This window comes from Mobula hypostoma, chromosome 1 (genome assembly GCF_963921235.1).
Source record: "Mobula hypostoma chromosome 1, sMobHyp1.1, whole genome shotgun sequence".
Lineage (NCBI taxonomy): Eukaryota > Metazoa > Chordata > Chondrichthyes > Myliobatiformes > Myliobatidae > Mobula > Mobula hypostoma.
The window spans coordinates 65,108,325-65,132,298 of NC_086097.1; the positions used below are offsets into that span (position 1 = coordinate 65,108,325).

General features: G+C 35.9%; 2 protein-coding genes across 10 annotated transcripts in view; one reads left to right on the top strand and one right to left on the bottom strand.

Annotated features, from left to right (window-relative positions):
• Positions 1-15,627: 15,627 nt before the first annotated feature.
• On the top strand, positions 15,628-22,980 carry pax9 (paired box 9). Of its 2 annotated transcripts, XR_010018209.1 has the most exons (5): positions 15,628-15,814; positions 16,743-17,375; positions 19,101-19,249; positions 21,342-21,936; positions 22,906-22,980. XR_010018209.1 is itself a non-coding variant. In XM_063049963.1 (4 exons), exons 1-4 carry the CDS (start codon positions 15,811-15,813, stop codon positions 21,594-21,596), a joined length of 1,041 nt encoding a protein of 346 aa, XP_062906033.1. In that variant the 5' UTR covers positions 15,628-15,810; the 3' UTR covers positions 21,597-22,130. The 2 variants fall into 2 exon arrangements, 1 of the variants encoding a protein (XP_062906033.1); XM_063049963.1 differs by lacking the exon at positions 22,906-22,980 and having other exon boundaries at positions 21,342-22,130.
• The window catches only part of slc25a21 (solute carrier family 25 member 21), a 455,579-nt gene continuing 453,899 nt past the window's right edge, over positions 22,295-23,974 (bottom strand). For 3 of the 8 annotated variants that reach the window (XM_063049977.1, XM_063050023.1, XM_063049993.1), the window contains one exon: positions 22,300-23,949. In XM_063049977.1, the coding sequence (XP_062906047.1) occupies positions 23,888-23,949 (62 nt within the window). In that variant the 3' untranslated portion in view covers positions 22,300-23,887. Of the gene's footprint in view, positions 23,950-23,974 lie in introns of all 8 variants that reach the window. The other 5 variants (XM_063050003.1, XM_063050019.1, XM_063050009.1 and 2 more) reach the window with 5 other exon arrangements.

Genomic DNA, 23,974 nt, shown 5'->3' on the forward strand with positions numbered 1-23,974 from the left:
CCTCAAAGCTGAACCATGAAACAGATATCAATGAGTAGTTCTGTTCATCAACTATTTAAATATTAAATACTAGAGCTGTTTTGTAGAAGCAATGACTCAAGAACCAATCTTTGTTTAACTTACATTGCATTGCTTTCATATGTTTAGTAAATAACAAACTTTCAGTGAAGAAATCAAGTTTTCATAAGTGAAAAATACTTCCAATTATGAAATGTAACTTTTCATCTACAGAAAATGCACACACATGACAAAAAGGCTAAAGCCTTAACCATAAACATGTTTTAGGTGGGATGAAAATTACTCTGAAATTTATGAAAGTGGAGAACATATTCAAAAGCTGCTTTATAGAAACTTGACACGGCACGGGGGTACTTTTCTGTTTAGCAGATAGGATATCAAAACTAGCATATCCTGCTTTTGTTCATTATAAAATCATCAATGTGGCATTAAAATTAAACAAAGTGAAATTTAGTTTCACAAGAAAAACTACACATCAGAATAAATACTTACTTAGAATTAGATTACATGCTCTTCACTGTAATAATTACTGCTTAAATCAATAACTGGAAAAGTACAAAAGAAGATTAAATGAAAACTGATGCACAATAAATTCATAAAGGCCAAAAAAGAGCCTTTTTTAATTTATAATTTATTATAGCTACCTCTGTGTGAAAAAATTGAAATATATAAAAGCATTTATGAACACAAACTATGAAAAAAGCTTGAAAATCCACAATATCTGGTAATATAATCACACACTAACTTTGCATTATGATTTGTTTTATCAATACAATATTAATCTTAGCCTCTTTTCTGACAATTCACCGGAAATTTCCTGAATTCATTTTATTACAGTTTAGGTCCTAAACCACAAATTTATTTTGCAATATTCATTCTGCAATCTCCTTTTGAGGTTTCAGCATTGTAATTAAGTATCTTTTACTGACGAAGTGCACAGATAATTTTAAATACTATTGCAAACTGAGATTTTCTAAATTCACTAAATGTGCAGTCTACCATTTCCTCTAAGCTGTGGGTGTGCATGGCTGCAAGTAACTGAAATGCTCCCATGCACGTAGGCTTTGTGGTTGTGCAGCTGGAATTGGATACAGCAAGAAAAAGTTTACAAAACTTGAAATATTTTCTTTGTTGCACTGCATTTTATTATATCCTTTAATTAATAAATAAAATCAAAAGTATGTGATTTTTCAATTTTTATTCTAAATATTCCAAGTATGCATATTACAAAAAAAAGTTTTCAGGCAGTGCAAAAGTTTCCAGCATAGAGCAATGGTTGGTCCGCGCAGATTAAAAAAATTTAGAGGGAAGGTTGGTGCAGTCCACAAAACAAAATTGTATACATCAAAGAATAGGATTGTATGACATCATCTTTAATACATTCATCTAGTTTTGTCCCAAGTGTCAGCTGATTTCCCTGACTGATTGAACATGCACAGATGTTGCTTCTCTACAGTATCATGTTAAGTACACAAGGCTAGAAATTTGTTCACATTATTCCCCAAAGTGTGCAGCTGAAATCAGTTACTCTGGAATATGCCAATTCTGCTCACGTTTCTGGCTCCATTACACCCACTGTCTACTGATATTTCACCAAGTTTCATTTTCTTTAGTCCTTTCCTTCCCACACAAAAACACCTTCAAACATACGTAGTTCATCAGCTGTGAGATTTTCAAACTCACTGGTCATAAGAAAAATAGTTTTCATTTACACATAGACTGCCTTTTAAAATCACTCTTTCACTGGAAAATCTGCTTTTTAAAGGAACTGAAAATTTTGCTCTCACTGACCATTAACAGATTTCTAACTTTGCTTACTCCAGTCTGATTCACTGAGGAGATCGACAGACTACATACTCAAAGAGCAACCCAAAGAAGAACAGATACTGATGCTGGCATACAGGCATTCACCAGAAACATGTGAGTACTGTACTCATACCTCTGAGATGGTTTCTGGCTGGAGTTCTAGAAGGGCTTGGTGACCCCATACACAAAGAAACAATGATCACAGTGAGCACTGTTCTTCAACAGCCTGAGTCCCAGAAAGAGATGCCCACCCTTGGCAACACTCCCTCGTAGTCGGAAGAGTGTTGCTTGAATAGTGTTGTGTCCTTCTGAGAGCTGACTGCCAGGATCATACCAGCTATGCCGCATTGTTCCAGGAATGAGAGTTTGCAAGATATCATTGAGAACATCCAGCTGAAACCAAGAATGTCAATTTCGGCTCAGAGTTACACAGAGAACCTTGTGACTTTCGCAAACAAGATTAGAGAGACTCAAAAACATAGTTTGCATACCAAAGCAAACCAGGCATGGAGCCATTTCCAATCTGCAATGTGTACATTACCAAGGAAGAAGGAAAATAATATGGGTCATAACTAAATTCCTATAATAACTGCCAAAACGTTGAAAATAAAGTTCACTGTTGGATGAAAACAGTAGAGTTATTGGTTTTGTCAAACCCCACCCAGAAGCATTTCCCCTGCCTCCATTGACTATCCATTCTGTAAAGTGCAGTTTTAGGGCCCAGGGTGGGAGCAGAGTGCTCGTGTGTTGGGTGAGTGAGATACAGAGATGTGAGGAGCAACAGCTGTGCTGCACGTTCGGGATTGAAGTCATGTGTAATCAGCTTGGCACAGATCAGTGATAGAAGTGGCTGGGAGGAGAAATTACCCTTTTTATTCCATTTCCCCCCAGCACACAGGGTATTCGGCTTTGGTCAAAGCCATTGACCTGAGATGATTTTTTTCTCCATAGATTCTGCTGGATCTGATGGACATTTCCAGCATTTTCAAGCTTTACTTAAGATTTTGCAATGTCAGAACGTGTTGCTTTTGTAAGTTTTTTAAAAATCTTAATTTAACTTCAAGCATAAAACCACATCTTAATATATTTGGAGCTTTGTTTTAATTTGGGGTTTTCATAAGTCAACAAAACCCTTAACTATTTGGGGTACTGGAGCAGAATTTTAAACCATTCAAGGTAATTAAATTACATTTGATTACTATTTGAGGTGCAATAAATCGAATAAAGGTGTCAATCATTTCCAAGGAATTATTTTTCAGGGCTGTGTGCTCTGTTCACTGCTGTTCACTCTGCTGACCCACGACTGTGCTGCAACACGCAGCTCGAACCATATCATCAAGTTCACCGATGACACGACCGTGATGAGTCTCATCAGCAAGAACGATGAGTCATCATACAGAGAGGAGGTGCAGCGGCTAAGGGACTGGTGCAGAGCCAACAACCCGTCTCTGAATGTGAACAAAAGAGGTGTTTGTTGACTTCAGGAGGACATGGAGCGACCACTCTCTGCTGAACATCGATGACTCCTCTGTAGAGATCCTTAAGAGCACCAAATTTCTTGGTGTTCACCTGGCGGAGAATCTCACCTGGTCCCTCAACACCAGCTCCATAGCAAAGAAAGCCCAGCAGCCTCTCTACTTTCTGCGAAGGCTGAGAAAATTCCATCTCCCACCCTCCATTCTCACAACATCCTACAGAGGTTGTATTGAGAGCATCCTGAGCAGCTGCATCACTGCCTGGTTCAGAAATTGCACCATCTCAGATTGCAAGACCCTGCAGCAGATAGTGAGGTCAGCTAAGAAGATCATCAGGGTCTCTCTTCCTGCCATTACAGACATTTACACCACATGCTGCATCCGTAAAGCAAACAGCATTATGAAGGACCCCACACACCCCTCATACAACTCTTCTCCTTCCTGCCATCTGGCAAAAGGCACCGAAGCATTCAGGCTCTCACGACCAGACTATGTAACAGTTTCTTCCCCCAAGCAATCAGACTCTTCAATACCCAGAGCCTGGACTGACAACAGCCTACTGCCCTCTACTGTGCTTATTGTCTTGTTTATTATTTATTGTAATGCCTGCACTGTTTTGTGCACTTTATGCAGTCCTGTGTAGGTCTGTAGTCTAGTGTAGTTTTTACGTAGTTCATGTAGTTCTTGTATTGTTGTATGTAGCACCATGGTCCTGAAAAACATCGTCTCATTTTTACTGTGTACTGTACCAGCAGTCATGGTCAAAACGACAATAAAAAGTGACAATAAAAAGTGACTTGACTTGACTTGACTTGATTTCAGAAACCTGTACCTGGAGTCAAGAAAACCACATCACCTCTGATTATCTAGCCAGGTATATTCATATTTCAAAAGTGTCCAGGAGTTACAATTCAACAATTTAAACAATTGTTAACCTTTTAACAATTGTGTAAAGGAAGGGTTTCATTCTTTTTAGCATTGTTGTTAGTCCACTTCTCCAGTAGTCAGCTGAATGGGAATGGCTAATTTGCAGGTACTTGCTGCACTGTTTGAATCTAGTATCTGTGCTGCTGTTAATCTGCTAGTTTTGCAAAAGAGAATGATAAATTCACTGGATGTGGTGATACAAAGAGGGTAGTACAGTTCATGAGTCACACACAGGGATCAACTAGGGACTTTTAAAATGTGGCTTGGCATTCTGTTGGAGATATTTTATGCACTGTGTAGAATCAAAACACTCTTAATGTTGCCAGCCTCAGAATTCTAACATTATTGTGCTAGTGATTGGTTCCAGACCCTCAAATAGTTTATGTTTTTAAATAATATCCATCATTGTGAAACTGTTCATATAATGGCACTTCTATATTCTACTGTTCTGGCAAGAGTAATGCTAACATACAATTAGACAACTTGATTTTAATTGCATCCCCATATTTCCTTGTTTGATGTGTCTAACATTAGTCTCAGACCTATTGTTTTGCATGACCAAGTTAGAAATTCTTGGGGTTATAAGAAACAGAAATATTTGGGCCCCTTCTATCCATAAAATACAATCATGTAAGAAACTGCATGAAGGATCACTCCTCTATTATGTTGCATATTAATAACAAGGCAAATGGCATCACAATGCTCAATTGAAGGAATCTGGCAGGGGTTGGATATGAGTCTGGTTTGCTTAGCTTTAATCATTTCAGCTTTTCAATCCTCTTGCACCAGTTCAATGCAATTGTTAAGCAAGTCCTTGACATCTTAACATTACACAATACATTTTGTGTCTGTCCAGTTGTATGAGGAACAATGCCATGGAATATATGTTGTAATATTTTCCACCCAGACTAATCACCCTAACTTCTGTGATCACCAAATGCATTTTCTATTACTGTATAATCAATTTCTTCATCAAAACTAGACTCTGCATTAATAAATCGAGAATGTTTCTTTTCTTTCCTTTTTGTGTTAGTTTTAAAAATATTAAGAGAGATTTAGGTAGCGTAATTATGGACTTTCTGACTTAAACTTATCAACACAATTTAAATCACAGCTTCAGTACTTATCAATGTAATCATCAAGTGGCACGCAAAGGTTCGTTTGAGTTACATCAACACTCCAAAACTTAACGTAGGTCGAAGATTTAATTATGCAAGTTGTGTATTCAACTGTACAAGCGAACAGATGGCTCGCTAGACTGCGAAAATCCAATCACTCTTACAAAGTAGAATATGACTTTCAAAGCTTAACCAAAAACATCAGTTTAGGAAATAGTAGTTCTTTGTCAGCTTTGTGTCGTCGAGCTCCAGGACTTGAAATCTCAGTAGAGAGTGAGTGACACTGCAGCACTGAACCAGAGGTGCTGCATATTCACATATAACAAAATAGTATTGCGTTTCTTGAAAGAAGGGCATGGTCTTTCAAGAAATTCCATCGCGCTTCAGGCCAATAGCCATCTCTCATTTAATAGCACTGATGATGTTATCTGGTCGTTCAGCTCACCATCGTTTTTGAGTTCTCTGCACAAATTGACCGTAACCAATTCAATGTTTTTTACTGCCGAGCATCTCAGGGAACTGCGAAATACACCAAATAGATGGAAATTATTTATTCAAAAAGCTAGGCAGAAACTTGTTATAGATATAAACTTCAGTTCGGCTCCTGCGTGGGGTGCTGAATGCAGGTTTCTGTGGCCATTTCGTGTCACCGGCTAAACACTGCGCATTTTACCGAGCTTCTAAAGGGCATCAACAAAATGGATATTGCATCCTGAAAAGCTTTTGGGCTGTTTATAAACTTTTTAGAGTATGTAAACATGAACAGGCGGGAATTCCCATCGAGTTTGAATTCAAGTACGATCTAACAGCGGTGGCAAAGTTCTGCTTAGTTCCAACAGTTCTTCAGGTGTTGTCTTTATAAGCATCATTCTGAAAGCGACAGCACAGGAAAAAATGGACCACGCTTAAACGCTTGTTTTTTCCCTCTCTCTGACGGGCAAATAAATAAATTGAAGAATTCAGCATATGTAATTGATCGGAATCCAAACGAATAATCTACCAATAACACCGAAAAACTGAATAGTCCCCCTCAAACAACAGAAAATATAGAACGATTTACAATTATCATAATACTGTCAAGACGTGGATCTTTTAAAAAATCGAACATATGGAAAGACTTAAAATGTGTTTGAAATACTTTGCAGTGGGCGATAAATGTCTCTGTTGGCCGATTTAAAATCAAAAACACCAGGCGTAACATTGCGAACTCATCACTTCAAAAACAATCATTTTTCAAATTTCATCAACATGCAGCGTTCTAAAGTAGTAAGCGGTGAGAAAAGAGGCAGCGCAGATATAGTGTTGGTCTATAAGTATACTGTGAGAAGGAGATGGGAACACGATAACCCTCGTGCGCATATATTCTTAATGTTCTATAACCATAAACATATCGTACACATAGTCTATATCCTACTGAGGGAGAATAGTGAAGATACCAAATATGAGCTTATAACACGATTGTGTTATTGATGAACGAGTTTTAAAAGGGCGTTGCAGAAAATGTTTCTCAATTGGTCCGGCGATATTTTCTCCGTCTGCCGATAAATAGCCGCAGAAGCAGTTCCCAACCCTTTACAATACATAATTAAAATGAATGGCCTTATACTTCAATATAAGTGTTACGTACACCTCCGTACAATCACCTGCATAGCACTAAGCTGAATATATTGTTGCTTCTATCCATATTGCATCACATTTATTCACAATTATTAAATCGAAATAATTCAACCGCGCGATTTAAGTTTAAATATCAATATAATTCTGCGATAAAATACGATTTTCAAACTGGCGAAGGAAGATAATTATTAGTACTGAATAACAGTGGTGCCAGCATCTCACAAGAATAAAAGGGTGTGGGTGAAGATTTGGTGAAAGTAAATAACGCGTTACGGCTTTTTAAAAAAAAATTATGGTGTTAACAATAGCAAATCAAGCTTCTTGAGATTGATCACGTAATCGGAATTTGGGTAAACTCTGAAACACCAAGCTAAATGACCATCCGAAATTTTCGAAATATATGAGTTTAGATGCGCCGCCTTGCCTTGTTTCTAATTCATTAAATAAAAACAAATTGTCGTTGAAAAGGCAAAATAATTACAATACAGCTATTCTGATAAAACGTCGCCTTGCCGTGTTATTCAGTCATAGAAAGGAACATTTGAACAATTTACGTAGAATAGACACTAACGAATATTGTCTCGGATAGAAATGGGTGGTCCTCTTTGGATTTCCAATTGTCTTTCATAGTCTATATATTCATTATTCTATTAAACTAATACTTATTTTCAAAATTATTAAAAAATAGTTGATAGTTTGTTCACTGCATTGCAAGCAGTTTCAATATCATTCATATCTGGTACCGATTGACAGTATTTTTAATATTATGGTTTGAGGAAATGATAAATGGTACTGGTGAACATTGTAAATCATTTGACTAGATTGTGCGATGACTTCTGCACTTATTACGATGGATGCTGATAATACGGAACGGCTATTTCTTTTTCCTTACCTGCCAGCTGTAATCGGGAGGTGGCGCCAGATCCCGACAGGGTTTCTTTCAACTCAAACGTCGCGTTGGAAACAAGCCAATTCTGCGGTTTTAGAACAAAATTGACGGTAGAGATGATTTTCAATTAAAAAATGAGATAGTTTAAGAAAAATCTAATTACATATTCAAAAAAGAGAGGGAAAATAACAAAAACAGTTGACGCTGATGATCGCGGGAGTGAGCAACGGTTGTGCAAGGGAGGATATGTCTCGATAATTCCAACGACAATATCATTTAGAATAATTCATAAACATCTTTTATTTAAAAGGAGCGATAAAAATAAGCATGGGGTGTCGAATGCGAGCGTGTTAATACAGCGTCATTTAATAATAGGGCAGTCGTTTGGGTAAATAAGCTTCCAGTAAGTCGTGGAAGGTTCGCTGAAAATCGATCCTCAAAGTTCAAAATAAATTTACTTTCAAAATATACATATGTCACCATACTCAACCATGAGATTCAATTTCTTGCGGGCATTCACAGTAAATATAAAGAAACCCAATGAAAAACCCCAAACGACCAGTGTGCAAAAGACAACAAACTGTGTAAATACAAAGAGAGAGAGAAAAAAACAAAATAATCGTTAGGGTCAGTGAGGAAGGGACACGTAATTCAAATTTACATAGCAATATAATCTGGATAGTCCAAAATATTGATGTACCTTTACAGAATACTAAGCTTCCTATTCTACTCCTTTGCGATGTTGAGGAGGAAATGCAAGATTTTCAAGAAGTCATATTCTCTAGCTCTTACTTGAAAACTTCAATAGGTTCACTCCGCGAATTTATTTTTAATTATGATCCTCTCATATCAGTGTTATTGGCTGGAAGTTTTGTCTATTTCGCACTTAGTAACTTAGTTTACTTAATTTAAAAATAAATCTGAACAAATTGAACAACGTATACGATAAAGTGCATTCCTAGTTTTGGAATATTATATATGTCATCATTTATAAAATTATATATATTTCACAATTTTGTTATACCATTAGGTTATTTTTAATAAGCCAAGTTTTCTGTTAAAAATTCGGTTCCATAGAAGCAGTTAATAAATATATAACCATATAATTGTGTTCTAAATTACTGGGGTTCTTTCAATTATATTATGAAAACTAATTTACTCCGTATGAGATTACATAGCAAAATCTTCAACTGCATAAATATCGAGGTTTTGTATATTTGCAATTGATATACTTTTGTTTTCTCTGGAATATGTTTTCCATGTGTTTTTTCCCTCTGTGTCCGTACTGTATTCCATTATATAAACAATGCGACTAAATTGTACGGTGAAAAATTTTAGGTATGGTCGTTTAAGTTCCATTTTCTTTCGCTGATATGGGATTGTAATATTTTACATACAATGTAAGTTTTTGTGGAGATTACCAGTGACAACAAGTTGTAATTACACTAAGTGTCAATGCAACGTCCATAGAACAACGAACATTTTAATTATTCGAAAGTCAGTTTTATCTTATTCACAAATTCCACAAAACTTACTTTCAAGAACTTATTTCCTGTCTTTGTAAATAGAAACACGTCTTAATTTCTTTTAAATTTAGTGCCAGAAGAATAACAAGCTCAAAGCATTTGCTGAAAAAATATGTCCAAACATTAGCTAAATCAACAGATTTTTAAAATGACAGAAATAAAAGTAATGAGTTCAATATGATCTGTTCAGCACATGGAACGTTTGGTTGAAAAGCATCAAATAACCAGTTCGAACGACATTCTTACAACAGAAATTTTTTGAGCAGAAAAATTTGAAGAGTTTCCTTCTTTAACTCTATAAGCTGTAACTTAACGCATGGAATTCGGTCAGTTAGCTTGGTCCAGGCCATTAACTGAATCACGAAAACTACAAGTGGCAAATAATGTATGTAACACACTGTACATGTCCAATTGAAAACGGATTTTTGGCCGGGTTTGAAATACTATAGGTAATAGATAAATATAACTATTTTATGGCAAATAATTTGTTTGTAAGATTGTGGGTTTTTTTCTAACACGTCCTCAGTAGCTGGCGACTTCAAGCCATTCGACTCGCCTCAAAAATATACGCAGGGTAAAGACACATGCCGAGTTACACTACATTTCTTTCCGGATCCAAATTGAGCGTTTAGAAAGGTTTTGTGCTAATTTGGTAGAGTCACAGTCATGAACCAGTTGATGTAGGTTCCTGGTAATTGCAGCAACAATTAAGCTCATAATCTCTGATAAGTGCAGCGCAACATCATTTCAATTTTACAGAGAGGTCCTTGGCGACGTAGTCATATTTGTATTAAATTCAAAAATGAAGATAAGATGTGAATACAAGAAATAAATTACGAATTCTAGAAAACAAACAAGATCCTGCCTGCATTTTAAATATCAGATAATTTCCAGGCCTTATGCGTTGAACTTGAGAAGCAGCGTCATTGCAATTGGGCATTTTCCACCTTTTTATACAAAAGAGAATTTGTATTTTCAAAGCCGCTTCACAATACTCTCCGTATTCATTCCAAGAACGAAGGGGCTTGTATGATGCACTATGTATTGTTTTAATTAACGCAATCTGCATTATGAAAATATGCTTTATGAGTTTATCAAGAGAATACGTATACAATCACTTACTGGCCCCCAATCGAAAAAAAGTTTACATTCTTTGCAGTTTGCACCCACAGACCACGAGATAATATGCGAATTGCATGCCGTCATGTTACGATAGTTTAGCCTTTTAATTAACCTGGGAAAAAAAACTGATTGTGGGGTGTTCTGGCTCATTTTTGTGAATTTGTAATTGTAACAACATCCTCCTGACTCTTATTCTGTGCGATGGGCCAGCTGATTGAAATCGTTGTACTGTTTAATTAACCGGGGCATTTATGGCAATAAGAAAGTTATCTCTGCTGCGCTGCCTCCAGTTTGTAAAACAGTTCATCTGAAATGGCGAGATTGGTAATTCGTGTCTAATACTCAGCACTAATATGTTTGATATGCGCCGCAGATCACATGGCTGGCGTAGCAAATATTTTGTAACACGCTTTATCTCACTGTTTACACTTTAAATACACGCTTTTATTTTAGGGGATCTCGTTCTGTTTACATACCCTACAACATCATTTTCCCAGATTATAGCATTATAATTGTAATGTAAAAATTGTGAATTTGACTTTCATCCAATTAACATGTACGCAAATAATTTATAAATCCAATTAATTATAAAAAAAATCTTTAAAACGTCTTTAGTTAAGAAAGACACCATCTTGAAGCTTGTAGGAACCGAAATACAAATGTACAGGGGTATTCAATGAAATATGAACAGATATGAATAACTTTCCTTTGGATAGTGTATATTATTGAGCTAAGCGATATTTGAAAGATCAGGCTCAACTTGCATTCGATTTTTTTTGCCTCTGGCTTTCAAGAAGGGTAAATGTACGTGGGTGTGATCTGGGAAATGAAGGGCATTTAAACGGTGATCTTCAAAATGATAATTCCATTGAATAAGCACAAATTGAGGAATTTGGCATTTAATTTGAGGAAATATTTACAGGTCATACTTGACTATTGAATTATTTCTAAAGCTTTTTTTATGCTAAAATTAGGTGTGAAAGTTACCTTCCTACAAATTTCTGCTGCCCTCTTCTGCTAAAATCTGTATCTGTTTTTCATCTTAAGCATCAAGAGGCAAGACAACCAGAAAACTTGTCATTTGCAGTGAAGTAGAGCCAGGTTTCCACATCACTATTTAGATTAATTGAGAGAGAAGTGAAACAAGTGACCAGATTTCAAAAATCCTCTGTCTTTTATTTTTTTTACATGGTCTCACCCTTGCCTGACTCCATAAACACCTCTAGCCACCACAGTCCAGCTGCTCTCCAACCCCATTAACCAGATATTTGAGCCTTACCAATTCTGATCTCCTCATCATCTCCAATTTCAATGGCTGAAGTATTGGTGGTTCAGCTTTCATCTGGTAAAACCCTGAGATGTGGAATTTGTTGCCCTCAGCATTCTGCATTAATATTTGCCAACATGACTAAGTCTCAAATGTTGTTTCATAATGCACTTCTGAAATATTACAATGCTTCATCATATATTTGGTGCCACATAAATACAAGGTGTTGCTGCTGTTTAGGACTGAAATTTGGAAATACATTTTTACTACTTGGAATTTTCTCCCAATAAAATGACAATACATTGATTACGTTTTCAAGGCTGAGATGAATAGAATTTGAAGAATTAAGCAGACAAATTAAACTGAGATACAAATCACGCACACACTGATTAAAACTGGAGAGGTAGGATAAGCTGTTGCCGTTTCAGGCAGCTTTATAATAAATTCTTGTTAAAGTAACAGCCCTGATATGAATGCATCTCAATAAAACTGATGAAATTATTTACTTTATTTATTATGCATGGAATATAAAATGCAATTAGGCCCTTCAAAATTATTTGTTTTCAGATCATCTGAACTTGTTTTGGTTGTAGAAAATGTTTTACTAATATGATTGTTATGTATCTACCTGTAAATGGATAAAAATTAACATTTAGTGTAACCTTCTGATATATTCACTTCCCCTTTCACATTACCCGAATAGCTGAAGTTAGAAACCTAACTATGTTATGCAACAAAGCATTCTGGATGTTCTACCTGTTTTCTTTTTTGAAAGCCAGATATTATTTATTTAAGCAGGAAGAGGCGGTAAGAGTTTGTACGGTTCTTCACACCTATTTTTAAAAGTTAGATCACCATAGATTTAACTCAATAGTAAAGAACATCTTGCAAATATTTCTTCAAAATCATTAACACCAAAACTTGCAACCACAACCTATGGACTCACTTTGAAGGACTCTTCATCTCATATTCTCAATACTTATTGCTTATTTATTGATTGTTTTCATTTCTGTCTTCATGCACTTGCACAGTTTGCTGTCTTTTGCAGTCTGGTTGAAAGCACAAGTTGCTGTAGTCTTTCATTATAGTTATTATTCTATTATGGATTTATTGAGTATGCCTACAAGAAAATAAACCCTAGGGTTGTATAAGATGACATATATTTATTTTGATAATAAATTTACTTTGAACTTTAAAAAGAAGTACATTTATTTCAGTTTTTCAATAGCTTGAAGAATTGCACACTAAACATTTGTCAATTACAATTTTGGATCAAAAAGTGACTTTGTAAAGTGTGACATCTGCTTGTTTTAGTTTATATCTAATTTTATACGTTACCTAACAGAAAACTAACATCTTTGTCTTTTTGATAATGACATCCTAATTTTCTCAAGAAAAAGAATCAGAATTATTTTGAGTAAGGAAATCAAAATAATATGCAAATCTGTTCTTCGGTGTAAAAAGACATAAATAACTCAGTATTTTGGAATATCAAACATTAGTATGAAATTCATCAGCATTATTATTTTACCTGATGACACTAATTGTCAATGATTATTTTACTCCTTAAGAAATTTGAGTGTTAAATCTTGAAGGATAATCCATTGGTAATTGAACAGCAGTAGGTAATAATAAGCAGTTTGAACTCAGGAAACTACATTTCGAATTAAGATATTTGATGCAAATGTTCATAGCAATATAACAGATCAAAACTGGAAACGTTGAAAGTACATTTATTTTGAAGAGAGGAACTCGTGAATAAAAGACAAATTTGCGAAATTAATTATATGAAGGCATTTTGCATTTTAAACAAACTTATTCTGAAATGGAACGGTCAGTCTGAAAACGATTTAACGTTTGTTGGGGAAAACAATTGCGGATTCATCCCGTTAGAGCTCCTCTGCTCTTTAATGGGCCAGTGTATATCTGACCTTTCTTATTCAAGACACACTCAGCACCTCAATGGAAACAAGTTAAGCACGTACGGCTGTGGTAAACATTTATCTTTTCCACCAGAGACTAGCCCTGTGCAAACGAGCTCTTCCCACACTGAGGGTTCCAGCCTCACATGCGGCGCACAGATTGGAAGGAGAGAGAGGATGAAATCGGGTAACGAAGCAGCCCCGAATAAAACAGGAATCGCGGCCTATACAGACGAAGTGTAGAAATAAGAACATGTCCTAAAGAAATTGCGGAAATAATCAGAATGGAAAAGAAATGAAGACAAAAATAAAGACGAAGCCAAAAGGTTTTACCGGATTACAATAAAGCTTGTACAATATCAAAGACAAGCAGTAGAACGGAAATGCCATTTGATAACTGAATAAGATACTGTACCAGAGGCTGGTAGGTTGAGCTGTCCGTTACTATCATTAAAGTTGATATCTTTGATACATTGGTGCATGCAGTAGATAAAAGGGCAAATACACTTCTCCGTCAAATCTATTAAATAACATAAAATAATAATTGAAACAAGGCGACACTATTTTTAGACTACTTAATTTTATTGGCAGGAAACGGTTATATATCTTCATCATTGCATAACCAAATAAAGACTGAGATCTTACATAAATATTTATCCTGAATTAAAATGAAGCATTTTGACCTGTACGTTCAAATAAACATTTTAAGTTCAAAGTTCAAAATAGAATTATTATCAAAGTACGAATATGTTACCACCCATTGACCTTTATTTCTTGCAGGCATTTACAAGGAAAATAGAAATTCAATAAAATTTTACGGAAAACTATAAACAAAGACTGACAAACACCAATGTGCAAAGGACATATGGTGCAAAAAAAACCTCGAGAACATGTGTAGTAAATAGTTCTGTAGATCGAATTTAGTATCGAAGTTAGTATTTTAGGGAAGTACTTTAACTTTGAGAATTCAGAAACCACTTCAAGGTTTACTTTACGGTGGGTTTGGAACTCATCTCAAAACGCGAAAGCTAGGGCGCATAATTCTCTACAAAGGTAAACAGATACAAACTCAAAAACATAAATTTCTTCTTGTTTTGAAATGGTTCGCAGCAATGAAACAACATAAATCCAGGATTGATGTTCGGTGTCCGATTTTTGTCATTTAGAGAAGACTTTTACCATTATTTTTATTTAAGAAAGTAATTTATGAATCGGATGTCACAAAGGTCAAATACAAGAACAAACTCCTGGAACAAATGGACAGGGCGTTTTCTAAATCCTCTTACCGTCAACTCTCTTATCAGGAACATATTCTGTATATTTTGATTTCAAACCACATCGTGATGCAAACATTACCATTAGTATTTGTTTACAAATTATATATTTTGATACATATATATAATATATATATTATGGAAAGGCAATGATTATTACTTCCCACATTACACCATGAAAGCATTTTCTGTTTTAACCTATATCGTACGAGCTCATACTTGACATATTAATTCGGAGCAACATTACATAATGATTTATTCAGACTGTCATTTCTTTAATTTAAAAAAAAACATGCTAGCGAATGTTTTGGGGGGACAGTAAAGTAACTTTGCAACGGGAACTTACCTACAGCATGACCTATAGTATTCCATTTTAAATAACAATAATTTGATACAATTTATACTTTATTGAACATTTCTAAGGTAGTATTTCTTTCATTTAACAGTCCACCAGAAACCGCCAGATGTCGGTCAGGCCGATACTAATTTGTGACCAACCTCCAGGTAGTGTTGCCAGGTCACGTCCGTCCACCAATGGCGCAAAGAGATTTTCCCCCTACCGCCCTCTGACGTCATTGTCACGGGCGCGTCCACGGTGATTGACAGACAGAGCGTGTAAAATCCATTTCCCATGCTGTGCTTTGAAATGCAGATCCGAACCACCTCTCCCGAGAAAAAGGGACGCACATATACTCTAAAGTTCTTCGGCAACTTCGAAGGTGAAATCAGTTTTTAAGCAGCATTTACAAGCGAACCCCGAGTAATCTGTACGGCAAGGGATTTTATTTCTGTTTGTAAGCGTTTCACATTCAGGCAGTAGAATTGAGGATCGCTCTTGTATCTACCATCATGGGTAAGTAAGTTTCATTCTGTACATTTTAAATCGCTATCAGCAAAGACACAATTGATCATGATCAAGCACTAATTCATTTTTCAACCACTTATCAATTGCAAATACATGCAATAAATCAAATAATGCTTGATTGCCTAAGTTAGCAAGTAGACGGAACTTCTAGTGGTATACCGAAAATTGTTCTCCATACGAATATGTGACGATGACCTTATAAGCGATTTCTACAGCGTTCAGCTTTTAGAGCGTTAATGAACTCCTGTATGGAGCTGTGCTGAAGAAAGAGGAAGAGCAAAATGCTCCACGTAACAAACGCAGTAAACCGAAAGAGTACAATTAATAATACTCTCGGGAATGTCCGTTCCTCTTCATGAAAATGGCAGATAAATGCAATCCGATGGTAAATAAACCTCAGTGTCCAGGGTGCTTTCAATTCCTTTTAATTAATATAACATATTTTCTACTTGTTGAAAGAGAATAAAATTGCAATTCAAAAATGCCATGTTAAATTTGGTTCTGCAGTGCTGTGTGTAAAGCAACAGAAAGCTTCGGAGAGTAAAGGAAATAGTCTTACTTCAGGTTAACTCAGAAGTAAACCTCGTGCCAATTTCAAGTCGTTCGCATAAAAATTCCTGGCGACTAAGCGTTTTCTTACGAGTTCATACGGTGATCACAACTTGATCAACTGTGTCTGGTCCTCTGTTAGAGAGTGTCAGGAACTGTAATATTGGTCGAGCTTGAAGCGTATGCGAACATCACAACAGGCCCAGGCGACGGATACGCTCCATAATCGTAACAAACTGGAGCTTGTCAGATGTTGGTTCAGAGAACACAAATATCCGCTGCCTGGTTAGGTGCTGTGTTGTAAAGTGAAACTGCAGTTGTCTTTTTTTTTCCCTGAATATATCCTCTTGTTCTATTCCATATCTAGAGCCAGCGTTTGGAGAGGTAAACCAGTTGGGAGGTGTATTTGTCAACGGCAGACCACTGCCTAATGCCATTAGACTGCGGATAGTTGAACTGGCCCAGCTGGGAATCCGACCTTGTGATATCAGTAGACAGTTAAGAGTTTCACATGGCTGTGTCAGTAAAATCCTAGCTCGGTACAACGAGACTGGTTCCATATTGCCCGGTGCGATCGGTGGGAGCAAGCCCAGAGTGACAACCCCCACGGTGGTCAAACACATTCGAGCATACAAGCAGAGAGACCCAGGGATTTTTGCGTGGGAGATCCGCGACAGACTCTTGGCAGATGGTGTCTGCGACAAGTACAACGTTCCCTCCGTCAGCTCCATCAGCAGAATCCTTCGGAACAAGATCGGGAACTTGTCCCAGCAGAATCAGTACGAGTCAAGCAAGACTCCGGTGCATCCGCCTCCACAGTCGGCTCTTCAGTATAATGCAATTTATTCCTATTCTAGTCCCATCACAACGGCTGCAGCTAAAATACCGTCGTCGCCCGGTGTGCCCGCCATTCCAGCGCACATGGGAATTCACAGGACCTGGCCTTCATCGCACTCCGTCTCCGATATCCTGGGCATCAGAACATTAATTGAGCAGCAAGGTAAGCAGCAGAACTCCACTCTAAGGGCGCAAAGGAAAGGAAAGGCCGCGCTGAAGCAGCTAACACTACACGTCTTTTGTCTGAAGTTCAGCACTCACAAAATCGGCTTATCAATAAATAATATTCTCCATTTGCTAAAAGAAATCGAGCTGTTCCAGTCGTTAACCCCACTCTTTCCTGTAAACCTAAATTGGCCACACGTTCCTCTACATAATATCATTTTGCAGAAATCAGTAAAAATTAAAAGCTGCGTTTTTCATTCTCATCAGTGACCACTGCACTGGAGCACAGCAAAACTAAAGCTTCACTCTAACCGCTTTCATGCTTTGTTAAGCGAAACAATTTCAAAACGTTTACCGAGTTAAATTTTAACTTTTCATTAGATGGGGGCTGAACACTTCTTTCTCGTTAATTACTTAAATGTTGCTCACTCCTTTCTGACAAAATCAGTTTTCCCACTCAACAATACAAAATAAGGCCACGTCGCTTCTTATATAATTATCTCCTCTCCCACTGATCTCCTGATTAGAATGGTCTGCTACTTATGCCCCGTAGGTTTTGTGGGAGAACATCGATTATAATTATTTTTTTCGCGATAATTCACGTTGGTAGAACTTCTCTCAATATCGAGATTAATTACAAAATTGATGTGTAGATTAATTGCTGAATATAGTATATTATTCCGTTGGTTCTCAAACAAAACATACTATATTTGGAAATTAAGGTATAAAGCATTTTGAGGCCCAGTTTGCTGGAAGCCGTTTGACGCTCCTAAATCTCAATATAAATATTTTCTTTGCGCACACAATGAAAGCCAATGAACCCCATTGTTGGAAATTGCACCCATTGTTATGCCAGTTTCCGGAAATGCCCGGAATGCATTCAAACATATTTTACTGTGCATAATTTACAGGACTTTTAAATAATTCACGTATTTAATAAAAACAACGTGGAAGAATAACTGATTAACATCAGTTGCTAACGCCAGTTTTTTTAAAAAAACATCACGACAAAATATCTTGTCCTGGGTCAGAAAGGAAACACACAATTAAACCACCAATTGCATTTCCTACATAATAATGCACCGCTTCGGGCTACAAAGCAATATATGAGCAGAAAGTGCATAAATGAATTCTGTAGATATGATGTGGGAAAGTCAAATGAAGTTTAAGTAGGAGGATTAGTAGCTCATTTCCAGTACAAACAATCATGAACATAAAGGTTAGGATTTAGTACTGACCAGATCAACTTACACTAACTAGAGCCATCCTAGAAACATTAATCGAAACAGTATTGTAATATGCATTTTAATAATTAGTTTAATAAATTAAAATCAACGAAAACGCTGCTTACGCGTTTAAAAGATGTTGACGCTTCAAACTGTACTATTGGTAAGTATCAAACATCAGAAATAGTTTTGAAATTGTGATAGCAAGGCACTTTGTGGAAAAGTTGATGTGCAAGTGTTGGCTTGCTCACTCACTAATGCATGACGTACCCGATTGAAATGCAGACGGCTGAGATGCGTAAACCGGACTTGATCGGGTTAGCAGAAATGAGTAAATGAGTAATTCCGTTGAATTGTTCTCCAAGAAAGTTTATCTGGCTGTCTGGACCAAATTGCACAAAATGCTGGAGTCACTGGTCAGAAATAGAGAAGCAAATATCATGTCTGCTACAAGTATTCAGATATAAGTCATGTCATATAAATATTTTTGTTGTTAGGTGCTATTCCCATTAGTGACAGTTCTTCTTATCCTACTAAAGTGGAAGAATGGAACAGTATAAACAGGAGTCACTTCCACTCCTCAAACCAGTCTGCAGTGAATGGACTGGACAAGTCCCCACTGGAGCAGGAAGTCAAATATACTCAGGTAATTGTAGCTTGCCTTTCCTCTCAACAAGACAGATTACAGCGTTTACAGAACTCCAAACTACAAAAATAAACACCTTTCAACAATTACAACCCATATGTAATTAGTATTCTAAATTGCAATGACTTTTACATGTGGGAACCTCTAATTAATTTGCAAAATTAAGATCGAGGTAAAAAAATCGACCTCTTTAAAAATATAAAGAAGATTATACAATGTCCTCTCTAGTTGGTATTTTAATGCGTGTATGTCTAAATAACTTTCCATTACTCAGACGGGCGAAATGCTATATCGCAGAATGAGAACAACAAACAAAATAAATACAATAAAAGTAGACAGTAAGAAATTTATATACAATTAATTGTTTTATTGGCCACCGTGGGATTGTCAATTGCAATCGACGAAATCCATGATTTATTGCATAAAGTAAATTGGCAAGAAATGCGTTACGGGGAAATAATCTGTAATTCTTTATGGTGAATAATGATAAAATTTCTATAATCTAATACAGTACATACATTTTTAATGGAACGAGTATGGGAGTTTGAAGTAGATCAATATAGAGCATTTTCCCCGTGCAATTCCGGTTTCTTTCACAAAGATCTCTTTTTGATGTTAGTGCACCTTCAATTTAAAGTTGACTAGTCGTCCCGATGAGGCATGTTATTTTAAAGAAAATATTATATGTATGTTATAAAAGTAGGAATATGGAATAGGACTAGGGCCGGAAGAGAACTTTAAAATGATTACATTGATAGGTAAAGTAATTATTTGATACGAACTGTGCAAGAAATTATTTTTTTTAACCGAGTTTACTTTACCCTTATCCCGGCAACCCAGTAAAATTGTGAATCTTATCTTGATTAAAATGTAGTAATTAGTTAACCGATCCTCAACATGATAATGTACAAAAGGGAGGGGGCGGCGGTGGGGGGAGACGGAAGATAGAAAGACATTGAGCATATGACCCCAGGAACACAAATAATACATATTATTGTCAAATGAAGAACATTTAGTTGCGGTAACAACGGAACATTCCTAAATAGTTTCCAAATTAAACAAAAAAGCTCAAAACACACTCAAGGCCAAATCTGTGGGTTTTATCAGCGCTCCAGATAGGTTAACAGGTTAAGCGGCATAAGTATAATATCGAATTTAATTTAACAAATTTAATAGATTTACCAGCTATTATGAACGAATTTAATTACAGAACCAAAAATACATGGCGCACTTTCAAATGTCGATAGGAATTATTAAATCGCCGTATTTACGTGCAATTTAGACAGGTAGTGTTGTGGTAGGGTTAGAGCAGTTCCAACACTTGCTATCTTTGTGAATTGTATATTTTTATCGTACTATATAAATTCCAATTCCCAACACACACATCTTAAAACATAGACCGTGAAAGTATAGTTAGTACGTGTTGGGTTTACATTTTATTTTGAGAATACTGCATTCGGAGCATCATTGTCATTGTCGATTTATCTTTGTGCTGGCCTTCACTTTGTTATTATGTGTATGTGTATACATAAATATATATATATATATCATTCTGAGTGTTAACTGCTTTGATTCACTGATGACGCTGAAACACTCATTGCACATTAACACGTGTAATGTGTAACATGTGCCAGTAGAACCACGACTTTTTAAACTGGCAATCTTTTTGCTGGATACCTCAAATAAATAATATCAATGTTGTCACATCTGCCTATTTTGTACATTTACTTAACACAATTAAATTATATTTAATGTACAGCAATATTTTTCTCCATTTTTTGTAGAATACAAAATTTACGTTAAAATACTAACTGTAGTTAAATGCACTGGCATTTGCACCAGCTGAACGTAAATGATACAGTTCTGGCTCACGGTTAAGATATCGTGGCCAGTTTTTTATTTTTTGGGTAATTCCACACTTGATCCGTTGTTCTGCTTTATGATTAATTTTGCATCCATCTAATGTCTGTTGTATAGCAATTTAATTTTTTTGCACCTGAGGTTCACTCTGCTAATATGACAAAGAATATATCGAGATTCTCGTTAATGATGTTTAACTTTAAGTAATTTAACTTTTTTTTTTATCTTCCAGGGTCCCAATGGTTTGCCTGCAGTTAGCAGCTTTGTTTCAGCTTCAACTATGGCTCCTTATCCTCCACCCACACAAGTATCTCCCTACATGACATACAGTGCAGCTGCTTCCAGCTACATGGCAACCCACGGCTGGCAGCATGCGGCTGGCAGCACAATATCAACGCACAGTTGCGACCTTCCCACACCAGTGCCATTTAAAAGCATTCAAGCAGCTAGAGAAGGTAGCCATTCGATTGCAGCCTCTGCATTGTAGTGCACATTTAATTACAATTCAGCGTCTTAATCCCAGCATCAGAACAAACATAGCGATAGCTCTGATAAACACAGACAAAAGGAAATGCCTGATGTGTGGCAATTTCAATAACTTTATTTAGTTTTCTCAAGTGAGCTATTGGATTTTGAATCGGCATGAGACAAAACAAAACCCACCCCTCACCTTATGCCTGTATTTATGTCTTCCATGGGATGCAGATGGTAATATAATTGTCATTTTGCAAGCATAATAAGGATCGAATCATACTTCTGTAACCATCCAGAGATGATGAAACCAAGAGCTACTTATCACATGAGAATAATGCTGAGTGGAATTTAATGTAAGTCATTTCATTTAAAGAGATCTCAGATTCTTAAACATTCCTCCTCTTAAGCCACTGTTTCCTAACATTTAGACATAGAACAATATTGATTGCAGCCCCATCAAATTATTGTGGTTTGGACTGTTCCAAATGTCTGCTTGATCAAGATATTCTGGTGGCAAGTGGTCTTTTTGGGAGCAGGTAGCTGCAATCATTGTTCAGAGAAGTTATATTTCAGTAGAATGGATTCTCCAAAATTCTAGATGTCAATAATATTAAATTGATTAATTAGTACAACCACTTAACATGTGCCAACTACTTTTCACAACTGTTATTTCCAAAATAAAATTAAGTTCTAGGGATTTGCTATCATTAGCTTACTTCTAAAAATAAATTGCATGCTGGCAGATAAGTGGAAAATTCTCTAATGTGCTTATTCTCTCTTTGAATAGAATGAATCATTCAAATCATTTATATCTTCACAGAGTTAGTAAAAGTAAACTGAAATATGCTGCCCTGATCAATGCTCAAACGTTTAAAAAGACTGACAAATTTTAAAAGCCTTTTTGTAAAATTTTCCTTATAACAATTGAGAAGTCTTGCCTTTGGTGCACCCTTTTCAAAATTCAATAATGATAGAGATGTGAATACGTAAAGAACCGTCCTCCAACAAATTAATTATATTGAGATAAAGAGGCAAATTATTGAAATTTAGTTATTTGGTGAAGAAATAATCAGTGTTAGGGAGGACTGGTTAATGGAACAGGAACTATTTTTCTTTGTAAATTAAAATAAAATGGTCATGTTTATTTTCATATTAATGTGTCAGGCTTTTCTCCCCGAATGTTGCAATTGACTCTCCAGAAAACATATTCATCAACTAAAGGATGCCTAGCCACTTGAAGAATAAATCAAATGTCAAATATTATGTATATATAGCAGAAAATTCCACATTTTTTTATGAAGGATGTTTCTTTTCTTCAGCAGAGGACACTAAATCAAACAACCCGCCAAATAAATCGACATGATTCTATATGCAAGCTCAAAGGGTCATTCAAAAGTTCAAACACAGCTAGGTATAAAGTTAGTTTTTTGAAGACCTGAACAAAATGTTTTTAGAAGTCGATCAGACAGTTCAAGCTTATTGTGAAACCTAGAAATGGACTCATACAATGGACTTATAGCAATAACCACTGTGAAAAGCAACTCTGGTTGGTTATAGCACTGCCCCTGCAATTATGGTAAATATTAACATGTTTTTCTGATCGTTTCAAGGAAGTTTCTGTTTGAAATGAATGTACATCTGCTCGCTGTGAAGTTTACATCCATGTAAATAATCAATTTTATTTGTAGGTATAATGGTGGTGGAAAATGTTATAAATACAAAATTTATTTAATGGCAATTAGTACTTCATGTAGCAAATATCCATAAATTAGGCCACAACTGTAATTGGGTAGCCATACAAAAACCTGTACTCCATGAAGATGTAAAAGAACTGTTTAAATTAATTCATAAACATTTTTCAGAAAATGTACATTATATGTTTCAGTTGTGAGATTAGTTCACAGGTCTCACAGCTCCTCTCTCTAAAGCTTTCTATTCAACCTGTTAAGTTCAGGAGCAATGTACAGAAAATTAAATCCTTTAAAAAAGGACATAGATCAATAGGCTGTACTTGTATATATCTGTAAGAAAACATTTTATTTTTATAAAAGACCTAAATTAAAAACATGAATTACAAAATATTTGTTTAATTCAGAAATGTAAAAATTGTTAATCATTCTGGGTTAATTTATTGACAGGAGAAAATACTTTACATTTATATCACTTTGCTCTGAATACAGACTTAAATGAAATTCTTCTGGAAAAAAATATTCTTCCTGTTTACACAAGTTTATTGAGGACAATGGAACATGATGTTTCTTTTAAGAAAATGGAAGTGTTTTAGTTATCTTTGTTCTGTCTGAATCAGAAGTTTTCCTGAAGCCAGGCAAAAGAATATTCATAAACCAAGAGCATAACTGCACCTCCTGGGATGAAAACAGAGAAAGTGAT